Source organism: Capra hircus, chromosome 14, assembly GCF_001704415.2.
Source record: "Capra hircus breed San Clemente chromosome 14, ASM170441v1, whole genome shotgun sequence".
Lineage (NCBI taxonomy): Eukaryota > Metazoa > Chordata > Mammalia > Artiodactyla > Bovidae > Capra > Capra hircus.
In genome coordinates, this window is record NC_030821.1 from 66,992,577 (window position 1) to 67,018,907 (window position 26,331).

The window sequence follows — 26,331 nt, forward strand, 5'->3', positions numbered from 1 at the left end:
TTGTTATATTTCTTTTTTGGATCCCAATAACACTAAGGCATTGTTCGTACCCTCAAATGGATTAAATCTGTTTGGAAAAATGAGACAAATTCATATAGGAAAACAAGATTGCTTATGGTTCAAAGTGCCAAGTATCAAGTACAGTTGTTAAGATAATTAAATGAGATCCTTCTAGGCTGATAGAGTTTAAAAGTAGGCAGGGCTTGAGCTCAGCCCTTGAAGGGTGGGTTGGATTTGGTTGGTGTGGGTTTTATTATATACCGTGGAATAAAGGATCAAGGGACTTCTAGCTACTCAGTCCCTCTGCCCTTCTCCATTCCCCAGCCACTTTTTGGTCAACAGCCCACTCCCTGTCATGTGTTTATCCCTCTTTTCCTCCTGAGTTCTTCAGGGCTTTATTTAGCCTTTTTCATACAACACTGGAGAAGGCAATGGCACCCCACTCCAGCACTCTTGCCTGGAAAATCCCATGGGCAGAGGAGCCTGGTGGGCTGCAGTCCCTGGGGTCGCTAAGAGTCGGACACGACCGAGCGACTTCACTTTTATTTTCACTTTCATGCGTTGGAGAAGGAAATGGCAAGCCACTCCAGTGTTCTTGCCTGGAGAATCCCAGGGACGGGGGAGCCTGGTGGGCTGCCATCTGTGGGTCGCACAGAGTCGGACACGACTGAAGCGACTTAGCAGCAGCAGCAACATACAACACTATGCTCTTTCCCCACCCCAGTTCCTTAGTAGAACAAGACACATTCCGTATACCTTTTTTTGCCTGGTATTTCTGAAGCATGAACACAAATAAAAAAGAAGTGATTATTGTATAATAAGGGAAACGGGGTTAACAGCTGCCTGATATGGATGTTTCTCATGGCCTCCCTTCCAGATGCTGTTGTGGGAGTCTCTTCTAGTTCTTATCTACTGTCTCCTGTCTCTCCAAGCCCTTTTCTCCAGCAGGTCAAAACATTGACTTGGGGCTGAGGTTATCTGACTGAGCATCACTTCCAGCTGTGGCGTGGCTCTCAGTTCTTTTCAGGAGTAGCTTCCTGCTGTCTTCCTGTGTTTTCTCTTTGTTGCCTTGGGCTGCACTGTTCATCACTTAGGTTCTTTAGCCTGTCCCAACATTCTTGCGCCTTAGTGGAAGCTGTGTGTGCCCAGGTGGCCTCCTTAGATGCTTCCCCTAGGCTTCATGCCATCAAATCCTGGCCTAGCCATCACTGCTTAGGTTCTCCTTTGCAGGGAAGGTCTCCTTTGCCTTATATTTTAAATTGTTATCTAATTCAAGTCTTACTATTATCCGTGGGCCCTTGATAATAAAGAGCACCATCCTGCTTACTTTGCAAACTTGAATGTCAAAAGCACATTTCTAAGTGCTTTCAAAAATTAACTCAATTTCAGAGGAAGGTTGCCAACGTGATGTCAGTTCGTGGTGCTTTAAGCCCCTGACAGATTTTTATTTCTTATATTTGCCCCTGATACATCCTTTAGAAAGTTTCTATTTAGGTTGAAGTTTCCATTAATTATTGAATTTTTTTAGAAAGCAGCTTATGCTGTTAGTCTTTGCTCAGGTTACCAGCTTTACCCACTTTTTTCAGTGGTCCCAAAATAAGAATCCATTACACATAAAATACACTGATTTCTTTAAGAAAACAAACCAAAAAACCTGCACCATTATTTCCTTTAATTAGATAAAGCTTGTGTGAAATCAGGGGCCTACTTCTCTCTTTTTAAAAAGATTTTCTTTTTTTATATTTTACATTATTTTAAATGGGAAAAAAACTAAAAAAAATTTTATAAGTCAATTTCAAACTCCTAACCAATTTGCTGAAATGTAAATATATACAGTAAAATACTTAGAAGTCACAACCGATCATCATTAGAATATAGATTGTTTAAAATTCTCTTTCTGATCACCAAGCAATTAATAGGATTTTTAACAAACAGTTGCTAAATTATGGCAATAGAGACACATTTGGTACCAGCAACAACTAAGCAACATGTCTCTTTCATTGATGTTTGGACATTTTTAAATAGTCTTACTATTTTATTTGGTATATGACTTGAGACCTTTCTCTTATATCATTTTGTTTAAAATTTGTATTTAATTTTGTGAATGTAAATACAATTTTTTTCTTACATAAACCCTGCTCCTTCCCACTCCTCAAAAAGAAAAACAAAAAACTGTAGAGGTATACATATATTCTGTGAAGTCTGGGTGTTACAAGCCAAGAGATGCTCTGCTAAAAGCATGTTAACCCAGGAGATATTTTAAGGAATGTGTTTATTATTGACTATTGTAAAACTAAAGCATAATTTAGAAGTCTAGGAAATAATTTCTTAAAAGCCAAATGTAAGTGGGTTTTACATTATTTTATAACTTTGAGCTAGACAGTTGTATTGTTCTTCAGGGGAGACAAGGAATACTGACATTGGTCTGAGTTAGGGTATTTGAATGAAGAGTCTTTGAGTGTGTGCATCCCCAAATGTGATTTAAGGACACCAGTTTTATTTGCATTTCTTTCAGGTTTTTAAATGCTAACTTTTTTATTATCCTGTGTTCTCTGTCTTTTCCTGATCTGTTAAATTGTGTGTCTAGAGCTTGGGGAAAATGTTTCTTTTAAGCACTTTTAATATTATCTCACTTTCCTAGTCTACTAGTCACTTTTTGTAACCTTCTTGTTCCATGAGGGTTTTTGAATTTTTAAATACAGTAAGGACAGTTGTTTCATGCTCTGACCGATACCCGAAACATTTGGGGATCTATTTCTGCTGTGGCTTGTTGTTACAGTTTTTCAGAAACACGTTTGTTCTTTCTCTCTGCCCTCTGTTCTGCTCAGTGGCCAAGGGCAACTTCCCTCCAGCCTGGAGGAGCAGGGTGGGCTTATTACTCCAGTTCATCTTTATTCTGAGGAGTGGGGACCCTCAAGTTACTAGGGGAATGTATGCAACTTTGGATCCTGCGTTCTGCTTCTGATTTGGCCCTGGTTTTTCTTACTGTTTTGTGACTTTTGTTTTTAAGGCGATCTCTTTTTTTCCTGTTTTACCCTGTGATTTTAGTTGTCTTCAGTAGGAGGATTGGTCCGCATAACCCAGCCTACCACTACTAGAAGTGAAAAATCTTCCTTATTTGATCTTTAATGATATTGTGGGGTTCATGTGCAGATATATAACTGGACTGCTTTAATGGATGATGGAACTGAGGCTGAGAAAAGTGTAGTGGTTGATTTCAGATCGTCCAGGTAGGTGGCATAGCCTGAGACTCGTGTGTCTGAGTCTACATTTCCACCTTCAGGCCTTTTTCTGTTGGCCATCTTCTTCAAATTTTGAATGAACCAGGTGTATATTGAAGACATTTTAAAAGATGCAATACTTTTGCAAAATCATTTACATAGACCATTGACTAACAATTATGTTGGTACAGCTTTTCCCAGATATGGCATTTTAAGTGAAAAACAATAATTTATTTCCCTTTTATTTTTCAGCTGAAGTGAGTAGTGAATACAGTATGGATAAGGCAATGGTTGAATTTGCAATGATGGATCGGGAACTAAACCATTATTTAAAGGCTGTGCAATCTACAATAAACCATGTAAGTTTACACCACTCACCTGGTTATATTTGGTTACAAGTGACTGACTTAGAAATAGAAACACAAAATCAAAAATCTTCTCTAACCTTTAATGTTTTCTTATCCTTTCTGTGGTAGCTATTAATCTCTTCTTAATCAGGAAGTTCGTAGAATAGGAATCTTAACTATTTTCCTAAATAGGTCACCTAGATTTAATTAGGATATTACAGTTTAGATTTCCTTGCATTCTTTGGTCTCAGATTTTATTAGTCTAAGCCCCCTTTGAATGTGAGTAGTTTTTTATAAAAAACTAAAAACTGCATAGAACTTGTTTTTATCGTTACATTTGTTTAAGCATACAGTTTAGACCAGGTTTGGTTACTCATTCTCCAGCTGTAACTAATATGTAGCTATTGCAAAATTCATAGAATCAGATAATAGGGAAGCGTTTTAGAGCAAGTTTAAAAATAAAGCAGCTTGGCATTTTGTCTTTTCCAGAAGCCAAACTTAACTTTGTTGGCTCCGGCTATCACAGGAACAACACATAAAGCAGTTAAGGTGGGAACATAGCAACATCCTTTTCAGCAGTACTGTGTTGAGTAAGAAATGAGCAATATGATTGCAGTAATGTTTCTGAGAAGTGCTTTGTCCTCTGAGCAGTGGAAACTCCCCTTTGAACTGATTTCATATACCTGTGTAATAGGATGTCTTGTACTTCTGGTTTCTTTATTTGCTTTTTCTTACTTATATCTATGGGAAAATTCTAAAACTCAAATATTTTACAAGATTAGCTGCTGTTCAGTGGAAGAGAAATTTTTGAATATGATTTAATGCTTAAGCCAGATTTAAGTGAGTATTACATAGTTATGTTTCTGATTATATGCCGTTTTCTGAGTTTTTTTGTCTTTAAAATTTTGTTTTCTCCTTTTTTTCTTTTGATGGTTAATAATTACTAAGTGTAGCATTTGTGACTATCTTAAGAATGTCTGCTTATATCCAAGTAATATACTCATTCACTTCTGGTGTTTCTAACCATCATGACTGTCTTTGGCCTGTGAATATTTCTTCCATAGGAAGATATGAAAATGGTATCATGTATGGTCTTTGAAACTGATAGCAATGATTTTCAACTCCAGCTGACCCCTAGAACCAGCCAGTCCCTACCCTGCACTAAAGTGATCCTGATTTTACCAGTCTGTCTGGAGCAGGATTGGGACACCTGTATTTTTTAAAACCCATTCTATTATGTATCCAAGGTTGACAATCACTGCCTTAAAAGAACAAGGCTGTTTTTATAGAATAAAGTGTGAAGTGAAGTGAAAGTTGCTCAGTCATGTCTGACTCTTTGTGACCCCACGGACTGTAGCCCGCCAGGCTCCTCTGTCCATGGAATTCTCCAGGCCAGAATACTTGAGTGGGCAGCTATTCCCTTCTCCAGGGGAACTTCCCAACCCAGGGATCGAACCTAGGTCTCCCGCATGGCAGGCAGATTCTTTACTGAGTGAGTCACCAGGGAAGCCCATGAATACAGTATATTTGCTGCCGAAGTTGGGAGTTAGACCTGTGACATGGGCTGGTCCAGCACTGACCATTCCATTCTGTGGAGGTTATTTGATAGGCTTTTCTGCTTTAACCTTGATGTTTTGCAAAGGAAACAGCACAGTGTACATTATAGATAAGAAAACAGATTTTGAAAGTTGAAGAACTTAATGTGGATTTTTTTTCCTGTTAAACCTTAGGATTCACAGATACACGTGATATTTTTATAGAAAGAATTGGACTTTCCTACTTTCAAAAAACTGAGTCACTCATAAAAGGAAAAGCAACCCTCCTCTCACACATATTCAGTAGTTAACAGCATTTCTTTCATCTTGAGGCTTCATTCCATTACCCCCACACTACTAAACAGGAAAGATGGTGCTTGGAGTTTTATCCAGCTTTTCAGCCCTAACCTCACCCTGCACTGTGGAGCAACTTGGATTCAGTGATTCTAATGCTTGTCAGGAAGGTCCCTGATCTTTCGTAAGAGGAGAAAGCATGTTTAGTTGCAGTTTTTTCTTATGCAAAGTTGTGCTCTCTATATAAGCTTGATATGAGACCAAGAATAGCAAATCATAGTTTTGTAAGATTTCTAAGACCTAAAACCATATAGAGACATAGTGGAGATATGACCATTATTTTGAGGAAAATATTTTATCCTCTTTATATACTATTCACTCTTTACACAGTAGGAAGTACTGTCTTCCTGCCATTTTATTTCTTGTTTTGATGAGGGATAAAGAATGAACAGCAGCTTGAAAGGGGCCAAAATGGTATAGTTCTTTAGGAATAGAAAGGGTCTAGGGATCAGAAACTGTTACAACTCCGGGGCTCCCATTTTCCAAGTTATGATCATGGGTCAAAAAACTTAACCTCTTGGAACCTCATGGTCTTCACCTATAAAAGTCTTAGCCTGCCTGTTTCATAAGATTAATGTGTTAATCAGATTAGATACTGTGTATCAAACACTTTGACATTCATAAAATTTGATAGAGGTAAAGATACTGTGTTATTACAATCTTGGATTTCCAAACACACTCCTGAGAAAGGTGAAACAGGATCTTTCTTAAAAACAAGTCCTTTGCTCACTTTATTTCAGAGCTTTGAATTAAAACTTTTATTGGCTTTAACCTGTCCTCCTTTGGAATCCAAGAATCATGTAGGATTAGATTTTGGCTTGAATGAGTTACAATATGAGGTGTTTATGATCTCTAAAACAAAGAAATTGTTTTAAATCAAATTATTAAGAAAGAATGGACTTCCCTGGTAGCTCAGTGGTAAAGAATCCACCTGCCAGTTTAGGAGATATAAGTTTGATCCCTGGGAGAAGATCCCCTGGAGAAGGAAATGGCAACCCACTGCAGTATTCTTGTCTGGAGAATCCCATGGACAGAGAAGCGTGGTGGAATACAGGGTCACGAAAGAGTTGGATACAACTTAGCAACTAAGCAGCAGCAACAGTTAAGAAAGAATACAGGCAGTAGGAACCCGTGTGAGTCCTGTTCCACTTCTGCGCTGCCATAGACTGTTAGGAGCTGCAGTACCGCCGTTCCTTTATCCTTTGCCAAGGTTCTGGTCTACTCTCTGGTCTTTTCTGCTTAAAAATTTTTACTCATCAAAGAGCATTGGAGTTTCGTATTTGAAAGAAGATCTCTCATCTGCTCTCATCTTCACAGAATTCTGAAGGTTATAAACCTCTGCAAATGTTTTCGAAGTTTACTTTGGAACCTTAAAGGTGTGGCTCAATTTACCAGCCATCGCTGGGAAGTCCCTTTGGCTTTTAACAAAGCACTCAGATCGCCTTTCTTTGTCCTTTGAGAAAATAGAGCTGCTATTTTCTACAATGCTTGAAGTTTTTATTTGGAATCAGTATTTATTTCAGTGCTCTGAAACTTAAAAAAAGAAAAGAAGTAAAGACTTCGTCCCAGCTGTTTTGTAAAGGGAATATTATGCAGTGAACACTAAAAAAAACCCAAAATTCCCAGACAGTCCGTAAGTCATTTATAAAAGCCTTCAGAGTAAATGGGTTATATACCTGTCACAGCTCTTTAAAATATGTTAAACCACAAACAATTCAGTAGGAACTCTATGGAGATTTTCAGTCATGAGACCACACATGTGATGAAAGTGTTTTGAAAGCTGTAAAATGGCACATAGATATGCTATGATCCATTTACTTCTTTTATCACTGTGACTGCTAAGGAAAAACTTTTCTCAGTTTCATATTGAGAACAGAGCGATGTTCTAAACATTAGCTTTTGATGACCTAATGTTCCCTTTCTTGATTTCTAAGCTTTTATTATTTGAGTATCTTGAAGGGCACCATTGGCTGGCTTTTTGTTCTCAAACGTTCACTGAACACATGTTTTCTAAACACTGATATGCCAGGTACTTCTCAGTGCTAGAATCTGGAGGTCAATCGGCAAAGCCCACGCAACCTCACCTTCAGAATGTCTGAAGTCTAGAGAGGGAGACAGACATTTAACAAAGAGCAGTACAGTCATTATTTAATGATTGTTGTACTGTGTACTGCAAAGGGAAAATAAAGTTTTTAAGGAGAGTTATTAACTCAGGGGGCATAATATCCTCTGGTCAGTAGGTTGGTGGTTAGGGGACTCCTTCCTGATAAAGTGATATTTAATCTAAGAGGAAAGTCTGATGAGCTTCAACATGGGGATCACAGCATATAACTTTCCCTTGTCTGTGTGACTTTTTACATGAAATGGAGGCATCTTTTTTTTTTTTCCTTCTCCTTGATGTCAGAGTTTCAAAGTGCCTTGATCAATCTGAAGACTTTAATTTGAGAAAATTGTCAGAGAAAGCCTGCTTTTATACATAGAAAGGTTAAGGTCTGTACAGTAGCCAAGTAACCTACCTAAGGTTGGTCAAGGGTTCATTCATCTGCAGATGTGAGTGCCTGCCATGAGCCAGGAACTGGCTTTATTAGTAAAGCAAGTTATGGCAGTAGTTGATTTATTAATAAGAATAATTTCATTACTGATACTCTGCTTCTCAAGCCATTTTACTGGTCACATGGATTATCCCTCTTGAAGTGAGACTCTCTTATGTATTGAAAAGTGAAAGTGAAAGTTGCTCAGCCATGTCTGACTCTTTGCAATCTCATGGACTATACAGTCCATGGAATTCTTCAGGCCAGAATACTGGAGTGTGTAGCCTTTTCCTTCTCCAGGGGCTCTTCCCAATCCAGGAATGGATCCCAGGTCTCCCGCATTGTAGGCAGATATTTTACTAGCTGAGCGACAAGGGAATCCCAAGAGTACTGGAGTGGGTAGCCTATCCCTTCTCCAGGGGAATCTTCCTGACCCAGGAATCGAACCAGGGTCGCCTGCATTGCAGGTGGTTTCTTTACCAACTGAGCTATCAAGGAAGCTGATTCCATGATCAGGAGGCCTTATTCCATCTGTTGAATAAGCAGTGATAATACTGTATACTGTGTACTTCTGGTTCTGGATTTGTGTCATGGTTTTAAACTAAACCTGGAGTCCATCTTGTGGGCTTCAGAGTCCAGAAGGTGGGTAACAGCTTGATCCAAAGAGTCCTCAAATTGATTCTCAGGTAAGTTCTTTTCAAATGAGAGTTGATGAAGAGTCCAATTGCTGTCATGGGGGTGGCCTTTGTAACTTTTTTATAACCTTAATTCTCATAGTGGAAAAAGATGCCCCCCCACCCCTGCCAAACTAAATAACAAATGGCCTAAGAGGTTCCTATTATTTACTGATATTATTAACAGTCAGTGGTGAAATATTCATTTTCTGTGCTTTTTTGATGAGCAGTCTAACCCTAGAGTTTAGTAAAAATAACTAAAACTTAAGATTCACATTATACTTTTTTTTTGGTCATGATACTTAATTGTGTGGTTTTACTGTAACAAACTTCAAATCTTAAAGGAAATGTCAGATTTTACCCGTGTATGGTTCTTTCAGTATGTGCTGCTTGAATATCTTACCTTATGGAAAACCCAGAGCATTTGTATTTTCTTTACCTTCCTCAGCTGCTGTCTTTTGTACTACATACATCTTAAAGATTATCTAAGATTTGAAAGCATTTATGTCAGGTTGCTACCACATATTTCTTGCAGTTTTTAAAATCAGTTTTTTATAACAGTTCCTACCAAGTATAGAGGAGGAGGCTATTTTTCTTCTAATGAGAGGGGCAATTAGTTGCTGGATCAGCTTACTTGGGTTGTTCCTTATAAATCTGTTCATGGATATATGCCCTGTGCACTGTGGCTTTTTTACTTGATAAGCTAACACGAACGTTTTATCTGCCTTTGAAAGCTAGTATGTTGAGAGTTAGAAGAGTGGAAATATACCTCGTGCAAGTTGTTGAAACCAACACAATCTTAGATATAATAAAAGAACAAGATGGGTCAAAGGTATAGCTTACCTCAGCCTTGACATTATGCAACTAGTTTAGAATGTTTTTGACATATCACTTCCCACTGCCTCTTCACCCTTCACCCTTCATCACCTGGTAAACTTTGCCTTTTATAGATCTTATTTTAAAGTTACTTTAAAATCTTCTCCTTTAACATGAAATCTTATGGGGTATCTTGTAAGTTGGGAGTTACTTTTTTGGTTATACCAGATTTGGGGAGCCTTTCTCATAGAGAAAGCTAATGATTTATAGTCTCTGAAGAAACTTCCAGGGCAGAGGATGTGATTTATTGGCTGTGACCACTTGGTGACTGGATGTAATAATGCACCTCACACTGTGACTCATTGACAAAGGTAGAAGGAGGGATTGTAACACTGGGGCAGAAGATTCCTGAGCCTGGGAGAAATGACTCTTGTCAGGTAAGGGCTAACAATGGAATTAGTGAAGAGCTCCTAGAACCAGATGGGAAAGTACTGTGAAACCCTCCACTAGCTCTCCAGAACAGCGTGTGGTGCCTTTCCATCCACGTTAACAAATGCTCCTTTCATCTCTAGGGATATTGCCCAGATGTGGTAATTAACCAGGGGAGAAAAGTTGATGTAGAGGGCTTCCCTCTTGGCTCAGTGTTGAAGAATCCGCCTGCCAAAGCAGGAGACACGGGTTCAATCCCTGGTCTGGGAAGATCCCACGTGCCGCAGAGCAGCTAAGCCCAAGCACCACAACTGTTGAGCCTCTGCTGTAGAGCCTGGGAGCCTCAGCTACTGATAACCATGTGCTGTAGAGCCCATGCTCTGCAACAAGAGAAGTCACTCACTGCACACCGCAACTAGAGTTGTCCCTGCTCACTGCAACCAGAGAAAGCCCCTGTGCAACAACGAAGACCCAGCACAGCCACCAAAAAAAAAAGGTTAATGTAGATATTCTCTGTTCAGCCTTTTGGCGCCAGAATGTGTCTCTTTCTGTGATTGCTGGTAATTAATTTCTATTCCATTGCTCTAGAACTCCCCCTGCAGTTCTTCCTAAATTAAGGTTGTCTTTAGTAGCATTGTGTCTAATACACAAAAAGAGTAGATCTGGGTATAGTATTTCACTAATTGAGTTGCCTCTATAGAAAGGAATTGAGATATAAAACTCTTAGATTCCCAAGTAATATAGCTGCTAATTGGTGAAATTTCTGGTCTGTGTTGTATTAAGACTGATTATCGTGGGTGGTTTATAGAAATCTTTGTGTTTTGTAGGTATCAAGTGTTGGATTTTATTCAGAGTTCTAAAACATTTACACTCTACTGGGCCTTAATGTGCCTCTCGTGGACATTTTCAAGTTTGTTCCATAATGCTAATTAATCAGGATGTGAATAAGTATAATAGGAAAAAAAGGATTTTGTGGTCAAATAAGTTTGGGGAATGCTTGATTAAAAGAATTTCCTTCAAGACTCCAAAGCCTTTAAGATGCTTTTGTGCATTGTGATTCTCCAAAGGAGGGTATTTAGTTATTTCCTAAACTTGTTTGAAAATCTCTTTGGGGAAGAACTGATACTTTACAGAACCCATTTTGGAAAATGCTTCTGTTGTCTCAATCCCCGTTCCTTATGGAGGAGGCTGAGAGATGATGGATCCAGCAGTGTGTGGTCCAGATTTCATGGCATCCAGGGATCTAGGAAGTCCCTTAAAGTCCCTACCTGAAGTGGACCTACAGGATGTTTCTGGGCAGAAAATCAGGAACGGGCCAGACCTCCGAAAAGACTGCATTATTCTGGCAGTGGAAGGAGGAAGAAACAGCTCTTTTTAAAAACATGCAGTAGTTGCTTGGCCATCAGAGCCTCTCTTTGAAGCAAACAAGACTCCATGTGTGGGGTATTGCTTCAGAAAAGTTGGGGGAAGGAAAGGAAGAGAGGAAGGGATAATATAGGCAGAAAGGACACAGCATTGGTGTGGATAGGAAAAGCACATAGACCCTGAAAACCTGGTTCAGCACAACTCTCAGTGCTTATTGAACACCTTGGTCTTGGAACTAGGCAATGCTGACAGCTAATCACTTGAATTCTTTAAATGATGTGAATATTCTTTAATACAGCAAGCTCTTGCTCATTTATGACGTTGCGCATAGTCCACATTTAGCATCAAACTCTTATTTTAGATAATCACTTGAGCCTTCTTCCATACCAGACTTTTCACCATACTTGGTAAGTATTACAGATCTTGAGATGTTGGCCTTTCCCCACTATTTGGTGCTCGTGAGCATGGGCTCACTGCAGAAGAGAGATGGGAGAATAGACTGAGCCACGGAATTGATCACCAAGTGCTAAGACTCACTATAAAATGAATGCGTTTGCCAAGTGTGGAGTTGAAACAGCTGCTTGTTTATTAATCTCATAATTAAGTTGTTCAGTTAGTGCCAATAGTATGCTTAGTTTAATGAAGATATAAAAGCCTCTTGACATGTGTATATAAAGTAGGCTACAAAATAATATTAACTGAAATAGTTTGACACAGATAAAACAAACATGCTTAAGAAATTCAGAGTAAGGGAAAAGAGCCTTTGCTTAAATTCTGGCTTTTCTACCGTTTAAGCCTCAATCTCTTTTTAAGTGAGGGTGATCAAATGCAGGTCAGAGAGTTCTGGAAACAATGAAAAGTGATAGCGTGAAAGCAGCGAGAACAGTTCTGTCAAGGCTCATTTATAAAGTTGCTCAGAGAGTTCTGTAAAGGAGAAGTCATTTCTTTTGATCAAGTTCAAACAGTATCTGAAGAGGAAATTTGAGTTAACATTTAGAGAGCAGAGTAGGCAGCAGGAAACCATTGGGAAAGGCCAGAGTTGATTATGTCCTTGAGGCGTTGAAGGAAGGCCCTCTTTCCTTAGGAGGAGTCTTCTGGTAACGGGGGTGGTGAGAATGTTGGGGGGAACTTGGTGCTCATAGTGTTGTAAGCGGAAAGGATGGGGTGGAATCTGGGGGACCAAGCCAGTGAGAAGCATGACATTTGGCCAGCTGGATACAAAGTCCCTTGGTCAGTAAGTCTACTTTTGTCTGCAGCAATGAAGAAGAGATTGTGTCCCTTAACATGCTAGTTAATGGCAGAGGGGGCCTACTAGATATAAGGACCAGCTCTGTGTTCTGTGCTCAGTCGTGCCTATTTGTGACCCCATGAACTACAGGCTGCCAGACTCCTCTGTCCATGGAATTCCCAAACAAGAATACCGGAGTGGGTTGCCATTTCTTTCTCCAGGGGATCTTCCCAACCCAGACATCAAACCTGTGTCTCCTGCTTGGCAGGCGGATTCTTTACCACTGTGCCCCACTGGGAAGCCCTATATAACATAGTATGAAGATGCTATAGCAAGGAATAGACAGCTAAGTAAAAACTTTAGTAATTCAGGATTAACGTTTGATGTTTCCTAAAGTAAATAAAAATTACTTAATGATGTAAGTGAGATAATTCAATAAACAGCATAATTATATACCCATGTGCACAGAGAGAAATATTTCTTCAGTTACATTTCCACCGTTAAGTAGTGTTTGTTAATTAGCGCCCTTTGAACAAATAATTGGGAGAGAAAAATGTGTTGGATTTATTCCTCCAAAGTATCATTATGTATGGGTTATCAGCACTATTTCAAATGTGCAATCTATATAAATTGTTGACAGGTGAAAGAAAGAAAGTACATAAGTGGAGAGAAAGCAAATGCATGTGAGTTAGCAGTTGTGCTGGTAAGGAGAGCTCTTTGATACTGCAGCAAGCCAGTGCCCGGTGAATTGTCATTGAGAAAATGGCGAGAATTTCTTTTTACTATTTCTCTCTTAAAGCATCAAGGTTCTAGCAATAGTGACTTTCATTCTTTTGTATCATGACCAGCCTGATATTTTAATCACTTGAGCTTTTTGATTTTTATTTCTTTTGAGGCTTTTTTTTAAAGGAAAATTAATGTCACATATTATAAGATTCTTTTAAAATAGTGAAAATCCTTATGCACATTTCTCATAGGCTAGAGAAATACACCAGTTTAATTATTTCTTCTTTTCTTTATGTGATCTTAAGAAAATCATTTAATTATCTTCTGATTGAAAACAGTCTTTATAAAGACCATGTCCAGATAGCTCAACTGGCAGAGCATCAGACTTTTAATATGAAGGCCCAGAGTTCAAGTCCCTGTCCAGGTGCCAAAATAAATTGGGGGAAAAAAAAAAAGACTTTCCTGTTGGTCCAGTTGTTGTCACGCATTCCCACTGTAGATCCACTGCAGGGGGGTGAGGATTCCATCCCTTGTCCGGGAACTAGGATCCCTCATGCTGTGCAAAGCAGCTCCACCACCTCCCCTGACCCCCCAAAAAGACCAAGTCATTGTTACTTAAAATTGGAAGCAAGACCAGGAATAAATTTAATATTATTGCATCACACAATTGATTTCCAGACGTCCTGACTTGCTTGCTTTTAACTTTCCCCTTGACCGACACCCAGGGGTCCCACATGCTTCAAGTGCCTTTCAGTTGCCTCATCTATTTGTGATTCTTGGCATGTCATTGGTACCAAGGAGCAAACCCACTCCACCCATCAGGTTACTGTCTGTCACTCTGAGGATTATTTTAGCCTCCACCATGACACAGAAGCCAGTAAAGCCACATGAAGTACTAAATCGAAGCCCTAAATGAACTAAATCCTGGGTGTATTCAGAGCATCCCTCTTACAAAATCAGAAAATAAATATGGCTCATGAGGTGTGGTTACACTGTGTCTTAAAAAGCCTCAGCAAACACAGAAAAAGCCTCAATTTTTTTCTTGGAATAAATTCTTACCATATTACTTAAAGCACCCATAAATAATATAGGTGAAGTTAGAATGTCATGCGATATTGTCTATAATAGAAATGGTATTTATTGGTCAGCCAAAATATGGAATTAACATGTTTTACTTTTGTGAAATGCATCCCCATTACAGTAGTAAATTATTTGATGTTACTGTTCAGGTTAATTATTGTGTTTTTGTCTATACCTATCTACTGGAAAGTTGTGTTGACCTTAAGCAGGTTTGCAAAATGAACTCAGTAGTATCTGCCGCTACCTCTCACAGAGTGATTTCTTGATTAAGAAATGAGATAACCTGTGTGAAAGCGCTTGAGAGGTAAAAGTGCTGTATAAAGGCGAGGGTCAGCGCTCTGGCCTGTTAACTTTTAACTTCTTTTCTCATCATGAAAATGTCTGCCACATGCTGTTTAAATTGGTTCACTCTTCTAAACCCCCTAAACTCAGAATAAACGTGTTGCCATTTATAAGTGGCTTGTGCTTTGTTTCCTCACGTTGATTTTCTCATGCCACAGCTTAAACTAGAAGGAAAAAATGCGTAAGTTTTACATTCACTTTTTGTCCTTAATTTAGTCATCTTTTTGGTAAATGCTTATTTCTGCAGAAATCTCTTGTAACAGTTCAACAAGTGACTAATGCAGATTGGGCTTGCTTAGTCTCTGAGTCACTTTATTATGAAACACTTAAAGTTGAACATCGATTGGTAACAATGAGGAAATAATATGAGACAATTTATACTTTCTGATCTGATGGTTTTAGTGACTAACTCATCAGGCAGCATAAAAAAAGGAAATTAATGAAAATTCACAAAGCCAGATGAAATTAGTCTAAAAGTCAAGTCTCAGTAAATCACAGTCACCTTTACTACTTTCTCAGCAGTTGGCATTTCGTTGATAAGAGTGTTGGGCTGGAAAGTAAAGATCTGACTTCTCATCCTTGTTCTGCCAGGCTGTGACCTTGGACAAGTCATGGAAACTTCTGTGCTTCAGCTTCCTCGTTTCTAAAATGGGAGTTATCACAATATTTGCCCTACATACTTCACTGGGCGATTGTGGATAAAATGAGATTATAAATAGGGATGTGTTATTATAAATAGGAATGTGTTTTGGCCCTCCCTCCCCCAAAAAAGTGAAAGGTGGTATATAGTTATTATATCCTGACTGTCCCCATCTGACATCTCATATCTGAATGGCCACAGGCCCTAAGAGTGAAAGAGACTTCCTGAATCTGCCTCAGAGGATCAGAAGGGAGTCTCTGTTAGCTGTTGGAGCTTGAAAGAGATAAGACACATTCCCAGTGTTTAGAGTTCTTTCCCATAGAACATTCAGTGGCTAGGTTTCCAGGCTAGCCAAATTTTTTTAATGATTTAATCATAAACAGTTCTTTGTAATCCAATTTCCGTAAAACTGTAACAAAACCCATTTGTGCTCTTGGTGTCAGTTTGGTGTTTCAGATGTTCTAGAGGACTTAGCCTAGTTGATGAAAGCAAATTAACTTCTCTTCTGACTTCCCCAGTTATTTGATATTTGTCTACAGGCTGTTGATGGTTTACTTAAACCAGGTTTAGAAATAATCGGTTTCTTTTCTTCAGTCCCCTGGCACTTTGACTAAAAGAGTCTGAAGCCAACTTATTTTGCCCCAGGTAATGGGTGAGGAACCCTCTGGAATCCCTGCCCTCTTTAATGACCACAGAAACCTTCCAAGTTAGGTAAGGTGGATGTGATGGACTCTGAGCCTCCGCAGGGTTAAGGGACATGCTCAGGTCACATGCTCAGTCTCAAGAGTTGAGACTTGAACCTTGGTTTTTTGATGTGTCATTCAGGGCTCTTTTCATGACGTCTCTGTGCCTCAGGACAGATGTATTTCATTGAGTTCAGTTTCATTTGGGAGTAGGAGTGTTTTTATCTAGTTTTGGTTATAAAATATGTTTATGATCTTACACACATCTTATTGTAAATTTCCCAAACGTAAAATTTTAGTCTAAATGAGTAGTGACTCTTCACACTGCCTTGACATGCGCGGGGAAGAATTCTGTTAGTATTCAAGAACTGCTTCAGGAATATTGTTATATGGAACTGTTACACTAAAAAGATGGGATACTCAGTCTTTCCATAGTAACAGTAAGCCTAGTTAACATTTCTGTAGTGCTTGCTATGTGCCAGGCAGTACTCTTAAGTGGTATTGGTTAATTCAGATTGAGAAACATTTTCCTTCTTGCCAGCTTAGACTGCAGATTTACTCATGATCAGATTTTAGAAGCAGTGAGGGGGAAGTCTCTGCATGGAAGAAGGTAGAGAAATGGTCAGTAGGTGGCATTTCAGGGAACATGTAAAGGATATCTCTCTGGGGTAGTGCAAAGAATACCACAGTTGGAATCAGGAGATACAGGTTCATCCTTGCTCTTCCACTACCTAACTGTGACATTGGTCCTCTGACTTATCCTCTAAAATCTTCAGTTTTCTTATTTGTAAGAAAGAGGATAATGATACTTCATGGGGCTTTTGCACAGATTAAATGCAATAAAGCACTTAATTTCATGCCCTCACAGGAAGTGAGACTTCATGAGAGAATGTTAATTGCTGCTTTAAAAAAAAAAAAAATTTTTTGGCCACATCACACAGCATCCAGTATCTTAGTTCTTCTCCCACCTCCCTGCCTCTGATTTGGGGAAATAAGAACCTCTGTCCCCGAAGTGGAAGCGTAGAGTCTCAACCGCTGGCACGCCAAGGAAGTCCCAATTGCTTCTTTTAATCTCCATGCACAAGGTGGTTGAGAAATTAAATTGGAGAATGGACTATGAAACCTAGTTTATAATTTTGTTTAAAATATCATAGAATTTAAACATGGTATTTTCCATTGACTTCTTCCTTCTTGGGTGCTTCAGAGTAAACGTGCAGGGAGTCAAGGAAAACAGACTATGGCTGGAGAATCTGGATTTTACAGGGTGGCCATAGGTGAATAGGTGAATACACAATAAATGGCTTAATGGTATCCTCTGTTATGAAATTGTATTGTATGCTTTACAGTATGAAATTGTAAGTTGTATGAAATTGTATGCTTTCAGACTTGGTAGCCACCTAGTAGTTTTAGCTTTATCCCCTGTTCGGTGTTTGGTTCAAGGAAGTTATTTAATCTCTCTGGGCAGTGAGAATCAAATTATATAAATTATTCTAAAAAGTGCTCTGTATGCTATGAATCACCTAACTGATTTTTGTTTTGTTTATTATTTTGCTTGTGGTGCAGTGGCTTTCCATTAGATTAAATTAGAAGTCATTGTCATGTGCTCAGAAAATTTTTCTCATAAGTGACAAAATGTAAGGTGAAATTCAGTTTGATAGCTTTAGTGATAGGAAGTCATTTCAAATAACAGGAAGCTGTATGAATTATAGAGAAAGCAAGAACAGAGAATTTGATAGGCTTCTAGATGAGATTGAATGGACCAACCTAAGGAGAAGGCACTTAATGAGCCACTGGATTATTCATAATTCCACGGTCTTTGTTGTGTTGGATAAGCTATAAATGAGAGAAACAGCCAGCCGGATATCCTTGAATTACCCTTATTCTGTGCTATAGACACATGGTATGATATAAAGACAAGGGACCTGAAATCAGACTTACTGTCTATCAGAATGTTAGAAGATAACTTATGGATTTTTTTTTTAATGTAGTGTTCACAAAATAGATGTTTTGCTGCTTTTTCAGACCCTATAGTTACATGAACTAGGTTTTCTTTCTGATGGATGCTTGGCAAGAACAGAGGAAAGAATAATGAGTGTGTCTCTTTCTGTATGGTTAAAACAGAAATGGTAAATTTGTTCCTTTGGTTATTCAGATCTTCTAGTTCATGGAGGGTGACTGGAGGACCCAGGAAAGACATGGAACATGAGCAGGAAGTCCTTACCATCCTTAGATCAGCAGCCATGTAGTGGCTGGGGGCACTCTCCAGTGGCCTCGGTGGTGAAGGCTGGTCTTTCTGGTCTCGAATGTTCCATGATACTGAGCATTGTTCCTGTGTCCTCCCGGATCTTTTCCTTTCATCAGGAGAGAGAGCACCACGTGTGTATGTCCCTCCCCCTAGCATCTCCCCTTCACATGCACGCACGCATACAGACTGGAGCAAGAAATAACTTCTTTCATTGTTCAGATTCTAAAGCAGGATAAGCTTCTGTATCACCAACCGCTGCTGAGTTGAATGGAAAAGTTTATCTAAGTGAGTGTAAAAAAATCAGGTTCCCCGTTAGAACTTTCTTTGGAGCCTTGATTTTGTTGGATATAACACAAAATAATGAGGCTTCCCAGGTGGCTCAGCAGTAAAGAATTCGCCTGCCAATGCAGAAGACAAAGGTTTGATCCTTGGGTTGGGTAGATCCCCTGGAGGAGGAAATGGCAACCTGCTCCAGTATCCTTGCTTGGGAAATCCCATGAACAGAGGAGCCTAGCAGGTTACAGTTTATGGAGTTGCAAAAAATCTGAGATAAATCTAAGACTTAACAACAACAACACAAAAATAAGCAGATAGGGAAGGGACTATAATATAGGTTTTGTGCATTGAGAACTTCATTGAGAAAATTCCTAAAGCAAAGAGGCTTTGAAAGAAATTATGCTAGAAGGATGGAAATAGTTTAGATATGAAAAAAAAAATCAGTGGTATTTGTTTTTGTAAAGCACTGTATTTTTTCCATTAGAAAAGCAAGCTAGTTGTATATAGTTTTCCCAGTTCACCTGCCTCCTTGTCCTTGAGGAGGTGAGGGCATTAATCCTTGACAGGAAAGTCTATGCCATCTGGGAAACTTCTTGATGGCTATCATTTCGTCAGTGTCGAAACTAACCTGAAAGTAAGTTTGGTTGTCCAAAGGTCTCCTTAATCATGTAGTTAGAATGTTTCATTTGATAAACATTACCTGGGTTATCGTGTTAAAAACTGTTGGAAAAAATTTTGAAATAACTGGTCGATAGATTTGGTTTCTACAGAATATTTATTTGGGGACTGCTCCTGAGTTTAAGCTGCCCTTCTTAACATAACATCTGTATCACCAACTTATGACGACTGTGGTAAATATCTTACTGACACAGTTTTTTGTGTGATTACTAAGATATGCTTGTTCGTGCGTACTCAGTCATTTCATTCGTGTCTGACTCCCTCTGACCCTGTGGACTGTAGCCCACCAGGCTCCTCTGTCCATGGGATTCTCCAGGCAAGAAGATTGGAGTCGGTTGCCATGCCCTCCTCCAGGGGATCTCCTGACCTGGGACTCAAACTTGTGACTCCTGCATCTCCTGCACTGCAGACAGGTTCTTTACCCGCTGAGCCATCTGAGAAGCCCAAGATATGCTTAGAAGGTTCCTTTGACAGGCCCTGGAGAATTTCTGCATTATAAACTGCATTTAAGTGGGGAGAAAGGGAACCTTGGGGGAGGGGAGGAAGAAAAGGACAAAGTCTGTAGTTTGTTTCACCTCTCCATTGCTAATTTTCAGAATGCATCGTGTGCTCCCAGGCCATTGGTTCCAAGTGGTTTTGTGCTTTCAGCCCCTTTTCTCCTTGTTACCTTGACCTGTCTGACATCCCATGAGATGGGGGGCACTGAGAATAGAGCATCTTTTTAAGTGCCTCGTATGTCTGACAGTGTACTACGAAGTACTTGGGCTGCATCACCGTGTATCCTCAAAAACACTGGGTACAGTGGGAACTTTAACATTCTTGCATAGAGGAGGATGCTGAGGCCGAAAGAATTGCAGAAATGGCCCAAGATTCCACACCTGGTGAAAAATTCAGAGGACATTGTTCAGTCGTTCTCTTCTTTGACTTTGACTCTGCTACTGTGGAGGACTCCCTCCTCCCTGAATTGTTATGTGCCCTTAAATTTCATGACAACACGTCTGACGTTTCTTCTTGCTTTCAGCCACGCCTCCATAGTCTCCTGGTAGACCCAGCTTTACCTCTCCAGCCATGAAATCTTGGTGTTCCTACCTGTTCTTAGACTCTCTCCTTTGCACTCTCTTCCTGAGCTTTCAACTTGAATTACTGTCTTTGTGCTGTGTCTGTGCACTCATTTGGGTCCAATTCTTCGTGACCCCATGGACTGCAGCCCACCAAAATCCTCTGTTCCTGGGTTTTTCCAGGCAAGAATACTGGAGTGGGTTGGCATTTCCTCCTCCAGGGGATCTTCCCAACCTGGGGATGAAACCCATAGCTCTCTGGTCTCCTGCTTTGGCAAGCAGGTCCTCTACTACTGCACCACCTGGGAAGCCCATCTTTGTGCTGCCGAGTTCCAAATCCTTGTTTCCATTCCAGATCACATGGCTGAGAATCACACACGTCGTCTGTTTGGTCTTTCTGCTTTCAGTCTACCCCAGTGGCCCACATCAGAAACCTGATTATCATCCTCACTCCTACTTCCTCATAGCGCTCATTCCATCACCAGCATTTACTGACTCGCAAATGATTTTCATCACCATTTTCATAATCTCTAGTCTACCATGGAGAGTTTTCTGCAGAGAGTTTTGTTCTCTTCTAACGTGCTTTCTGGGCTTGCCAGGTGGCTCAGTGGTAAAGAACCACCTGCCAGTGAAGGAGACACAGGTTTGGTCCCTTTGTTGGGAAGATCCCCTGGAGAAGGAAATGGCAACCCACTCCAGTATTCTTGCCTGGGAAATCCCACGGGTAGAGGGGCCTGGCAGGCTGTAGTCCATGGGGTCACAAAGAGGCAGACACAGCTTGGCGACTGAACAACACAACAGATATTGCTTCCTATCTAGTAGCTCAAGAACTCTGTCTAAATTGCAGATTTGATTATTTTACCTGCCTTTTTCAGTTATTCCTGATTACCCTCAGGATTAAATTCATATACCCCTGCTTAACTTGGTAGCCTCATTTTTTTACCATTCTTTTATGCTAGTTCTAGGAATGTTCTCTTGCTTCTGGGCTGAGTACACATTATTCTTTCTGGTAGAGGTGCTCTCTCCCTTTCAGATCACTGTTGCCTTCCTGCCCTTCATAAACTTCGTCTGGCTCCTTCTTCACGGCCCTCCCTGACATCACCCAGCCTCTGTCCGCCAGATGTATCTTGTGTTCTCATAATACCACACACTTAGTCATCTTTCATAGTGTTTATAGCTATAACCCTATCTTTTCTCCAAAACCATGTCTCGGACGCACAACTGTCTCCTTTTCATCCCCACTTCATTTCATTCCCATAGGCATTTCACATTTAACTTTCTAAAACTAAACTCTTGGTTGGTTGGTTGTTTTTTCCTCCAAAACCAGCTGTTCTTCCCAACTTCCCCTTCTCAGGAAATGGCATCTGTATCATTTCATCTAGTCAGGCCAAACCCAGAGTTGTCCTCAGTTCGTTAATGTTTCACAGCCCGCATCTGCAGGCTTCATCAATAAACCCTGTTTCTCTGCCTTCAGAATACGGTTAGAATCTGACCGCCTGTTGCTGCTTCTGCTGCCACCCTGGTCTGGGCCACTGTCTCCTGGGCCAGCGGACGCCTACTGACTGGTCTGCTTCTAAGTGGTCTCCTGCTGCAGCCCTTCCTCCCCTCAAACCTGATCTCATCACAGTAGCCGGAAGTGAAGTAAAGTGAAGTCGCTCAGTCGTGTCCGACTCTGTGCGACCCCATGGACTGTAGCCTACCAGGCTCCATCCATGAGATTTTCCAGGCAAGAATACTGGAGTGGGTTGCCATTTCCTTCTCCAGAGGATCTTCCCAACACAGGGATTGAACCCTGGTCTCCCACATTGCAGGTAGACGCTTTACTGTCTGAGCCACCAAGAAAGCCCCAGAGTGATCCTTTAAAAAGGGAAACCGGATCTTCTCAGTCCTCTGCTCAGTCCTTCCCATCTTTCTCCAAGCAGGGGCTAAAGGCCACGCATTGGCCTCCCTGGTCTGCCCCCACCCCACAACTCCATCTTCACTTCTGATTCTATCTCCTTCTACTCCCCCCTGCCCTTTTAAATTTTTATCAGGTCTCTGCTCAGAGGTCATCTTTTCAGTGAGGCCTTCCGTAACCATCCATCATAGAGGAGCTCACCCACCCTGTTTAACTGTTCTCCATAGCACTTATTACCATCCGGCTAATTATATCTTTTCTGACTGTTCTTAATTAGAACTCGGAGTCCATGAGGGGAGAGTCTTGGTCTCTTTTGTTTCCACTGTATTCCCAGCATTTATGTAGTGCTTAGCCCCTAGTGGATACTCAGTAAATCTGTAGGGAAATGAAACTGAAGTTGTCATGGATTTAGGAGTTTTGCAGACCTGGCAATCACACATCCCATACTGATGAGCATTTTGAGTGTTCGTAGTTATACCACTCCTTGGCCTCAACTTCCCAATCTGTAATATATGGATGTTCTTACTTCTCAGGTTGTTTATTTGTTTAGGAAGATAAAATAAAATAGCTCTGTGAAGTGCTTAGCTCAATACCTTGCCCATAATAAGCTATAAATTGAGAGAAATTGTTGCAACTGATACTCTGCTGATTCTTGTCAGAAGACCTCATTTAATTGCATGTCCACCAGGTTTTAAATTCAACTGTGTCTTAAACTTGCTCTTGTGACAGTAATGATAATGTGGTTGCCAGACTTGAGGGGAAGGGATGAAGGAGGGGGATCGGGTGAAAGTACTCAAAAAGTACAAACTTCTAGATGTGAGACGAAGAAGTTCTGGGGATGTAATGTAAAATAATAACAAAGGTGACAGTACTAGTTAATAATAATAGTGCTTACTGAGTGCCAGGAATAATTCTGTGAGTCAGCGCTTTTCAGTAGAACTTTCTGCAGTAAAGGAAGTGTTCTCTTTAAGCACTATAGAAAGGTAGCCACTACCTGTGGCTTTTGAGCTCTTGAAATATGACAGCGTGACTGAAGAACTATTAGGTTGGTATAGAAGTAATTGCAGTTTTTGCACTGTTGAAATTTGCCATTTGATATTGGAATATATTCTGAATAAATGTAGTTATGTTATATATCATTTTAACGTGCATTTCTCATTTTTATGTTTTGGGGTTTTTTTGCAAATAACTTATTACTTGCTGCTTATTTTATATTTATTTTGGACTACGAAATGATGTTAGACAAAAAGCGTATTGGAACAGTTTTCTATTTAGTTCAAAATGGGTGGGAAAGCAGCGGAGACAACTCGCAACATCAACAACACGTTTGGCCCAGAAATAGCTAACGAACATACAGTGCAGTGGTGGTTCAAGAAGTTTGGCTCAAGGAGATGGAGCCTTGAAGATGAGGAGCATAGTGGCCAGCCATCAGAAGGTAAAAACAACTATTGTGAGCTGTCATCGAAGCTGATCCTCTTACAACTACGTGGAATTTGCCGAAGAACTCAGTGTTGACCATTCTACAGTCTTTTGGCCTTTGAAGCAAATTGGAAAGGTGAAAAAGCTCAATAAGTGGTACCTCATGAACTGACTGGAAATTTTTTTAAAAATCTCGTTTTGTAGTGTCTTCTCTTATTCTATGCAACAACAGTGAACCATTTCTCGATCAGATTGTGATGTGTGATGAAAGTGGGCCAGTGATGACCAGCTCAGTGGTTGAACCAAGAAGGAGCTCCAAAGCACTTCCCAAAGCTAAACTTGCACCAAAAAAGATCATGGTCACTGTTTGGTGGTATGTGGCTGGTCTGAACCCTAGTGAAACCAGTACATCTGAGAAGTATGCTTAGCAAATCGATGACATGTACTGAAAACTGCAATGCCTGCAGCTGGCATTGGTCAACAGAAAGAGCCCTATTCTCCACAACAATGCCCAATGCATGTCGCACAACCAGTTCTTCAAAAATTGAATGAATCATGCTTGAAGTTTTGCCTCATCCTCCATATTCACTGACTTCTTACCAACTGGCTACTACTTCTTCAAGCATCTCAACAACTTTTTGCAGGGAAAACACTTCTGCAACCAGCAGGATGCAGAAAATGCTTTCCAAGAGTTTGTCAAATCCCGAAGCAGAGATTTTTATGTTACAGGAATAGACTAACTTATTTCTCATTGGCAAAAGTGTGTTGACTATAATGGTTCCTATTTTGGTTAATAAAGATGTATTTGAGCCTAGTTACATGATTTAAAATTCACAGTCCAAAACTGTAATTACTTTTGCATCAACCTCATTAATTTTTAATTGTATTTAATTTTAAATAATTTAGATTTTAATAACCACATGTAGCTAGTAGCTACTTTATTTGAATTCCAAAGCCCTACAGTCTTTAAATGCATTAATTCATTTAGTATTCATGACAATGCAGAGACTTTTGTAGAGTTAGAGATGAGGAGATCAGGTTTCTCAGAGGTTGCCTAAGACTTCACAGCTTGTCTGAAGCAGAGCTGGGATTTAAATGTTAAATCCTTGGGTAATCTGGTTGCAGGGGCTCTGCTGGTACCTCCTTTGTGTCAGTGTCAATAACAGAAGTCCCGCAGGCCAGGGGTCAAGCTGACATGTCTGTGTTCTTCTTGCATGGAAGTTGAGAAAGTGAATTTCTGTTTCCTGCCCTAGTGAGGTATCACTCATAAAGTGGAAAATTCCCCAAACAAAGGAAAGGTTCCTATATTCTCAACCAGTGAGCTTGGCCGCTCAGCCTCTGTATGCACTTCCCTTCCAGACTTAAACTTGCTAACAGTGCAACAATAGGAAATTGCTCCATTCTAGCATGTTGCAGCTCTCTGATAAAAGTGAAAAATATGCTCTGTCTTTCCCCCATACAACATCTTAAGTGTCTGTTTCCAAATCTAGGATATTTGGGACACACTTTACATGCCTTCTGTTCCATTATGGTCCTTTGTAACTAGTGAGCCACCAGCTGGATAAGCTACTAAGTTGCTTCAGTCGTGTCTGACTCTTCGCGACCCCATAGACTGCAGCCTACCAGGCTCCTCTGTCCATGGGATTTTCCAGGCAAGAGTACTGCAGTGGGGTGCCATCGCTTTCTCTGGAGCCACCAGCTTACTTTTTGTAAAATAGGAGCAGGAAAAGAAAGGAAGAAATTAGTTAGAAACACAAATTTGTACATGTCAGACCAAGGAAGAAATATGGATACTTAGCTTTTGCTATTGATCCTGAACCCATAGTTGGTATTTTAACTCCCTTCTCTAGTACCTGTTGTATATTCTCTTTGCCCTCAATAGACTCTCAAATGATGTAGGTTTTTACCTGACTACAACAGCAGTTACTGGGGTATATGTGTTCTTGGTGATCCTGTCTGTATGGAGTTGCTTTTGACTCTCATTATCTTTAGATAATGATGTGGTAAACGTAGGAGGTAGTCCAGGTTCCAGACACACACCTCCTTTTCCTCACTTGGTAGCAGTAATCCTGTTTACCCTTGGTAGTTAAGGTTCATTGCCCCAACCAATTCTGTAACCTCAATTTTTGTCTCTCTGGTCAGTGTCATGAGAAGCTCAGAATTGCTAGGTTGCTGTTTAAGCTCCCAAAATCACTGAAGGCATTGTTGAGTCCCTGGGTAAAATCAGTCTTCTCTTGGATACTAAGACTGTTAGACCTGTAGAACTTGAGTTGCAATCATGGCAGAAAAAAAAATGCAAGTTGGTTGTTAGGTGTAAGTGAGGGAGGGGAAGATTCACAGCTAATTCAACTTTTGTCCCTTGGTTGGTGTTCTGGCTATTGGAGAAATCCTCTCATGTATTATTCACTGGTTACCCGCATGCTGGGGGACATCAACCTCATGGGGTGTTGCTTCCCCAGCAGCACTGGCACTGGATCTTCAGCAGACGATCTAGCATTTTTAGGAGATCATCTCATCTTTCTGGATAATGGGGTACTTGGGAAACCCAGTATATCCCATTGGCATCAACCCATTGCTGTCCTTTTTTTATTCTAAAATCTTGAGTGAGATACGGTAGCGATAAATAAGGCATTGAATAATTCTGTAGATTTTGACAGAGGCTTAGTGGATAGGAATGCAATTTTATTAAATTCAGAATAAATGTCTTCATATGAAAACTAACAAATGGCCACTGAAGGTGAAGGATATCTGCCTGAAATCAAGTATGTTTTCATAAAGTTCGGATGA

At 40.2% G+C, this 26,331-nt stretch overlaps 1 protein-coding gene across 2 annotated transcripts in view; it reads left to right on the forward strand.

Moving 5' to 3' along the window:
• The window catches only part of NSMCE2 (NSE2/MMS21 homolog, SMC5-SMC6 complex SUMO ligase), a 231,119-nt gene that overhangs the window by 43,287 nt on the left and 161,501 nt on the right, over nt 1-26,331 (forward strand). For both annotated transcript variants that reach the window (XM_005688848.3, XM_005688849.3), the window contains exon 3: nt 3,474-3,580. In XM_005688848.3, the coding sequence (XP_005688905.1) occupies nt 3,474-3,580 (107 nt within the window). The remainder of the gene's footprint in view (nt 1-3,473; nt 3,581-26,331) is intronic.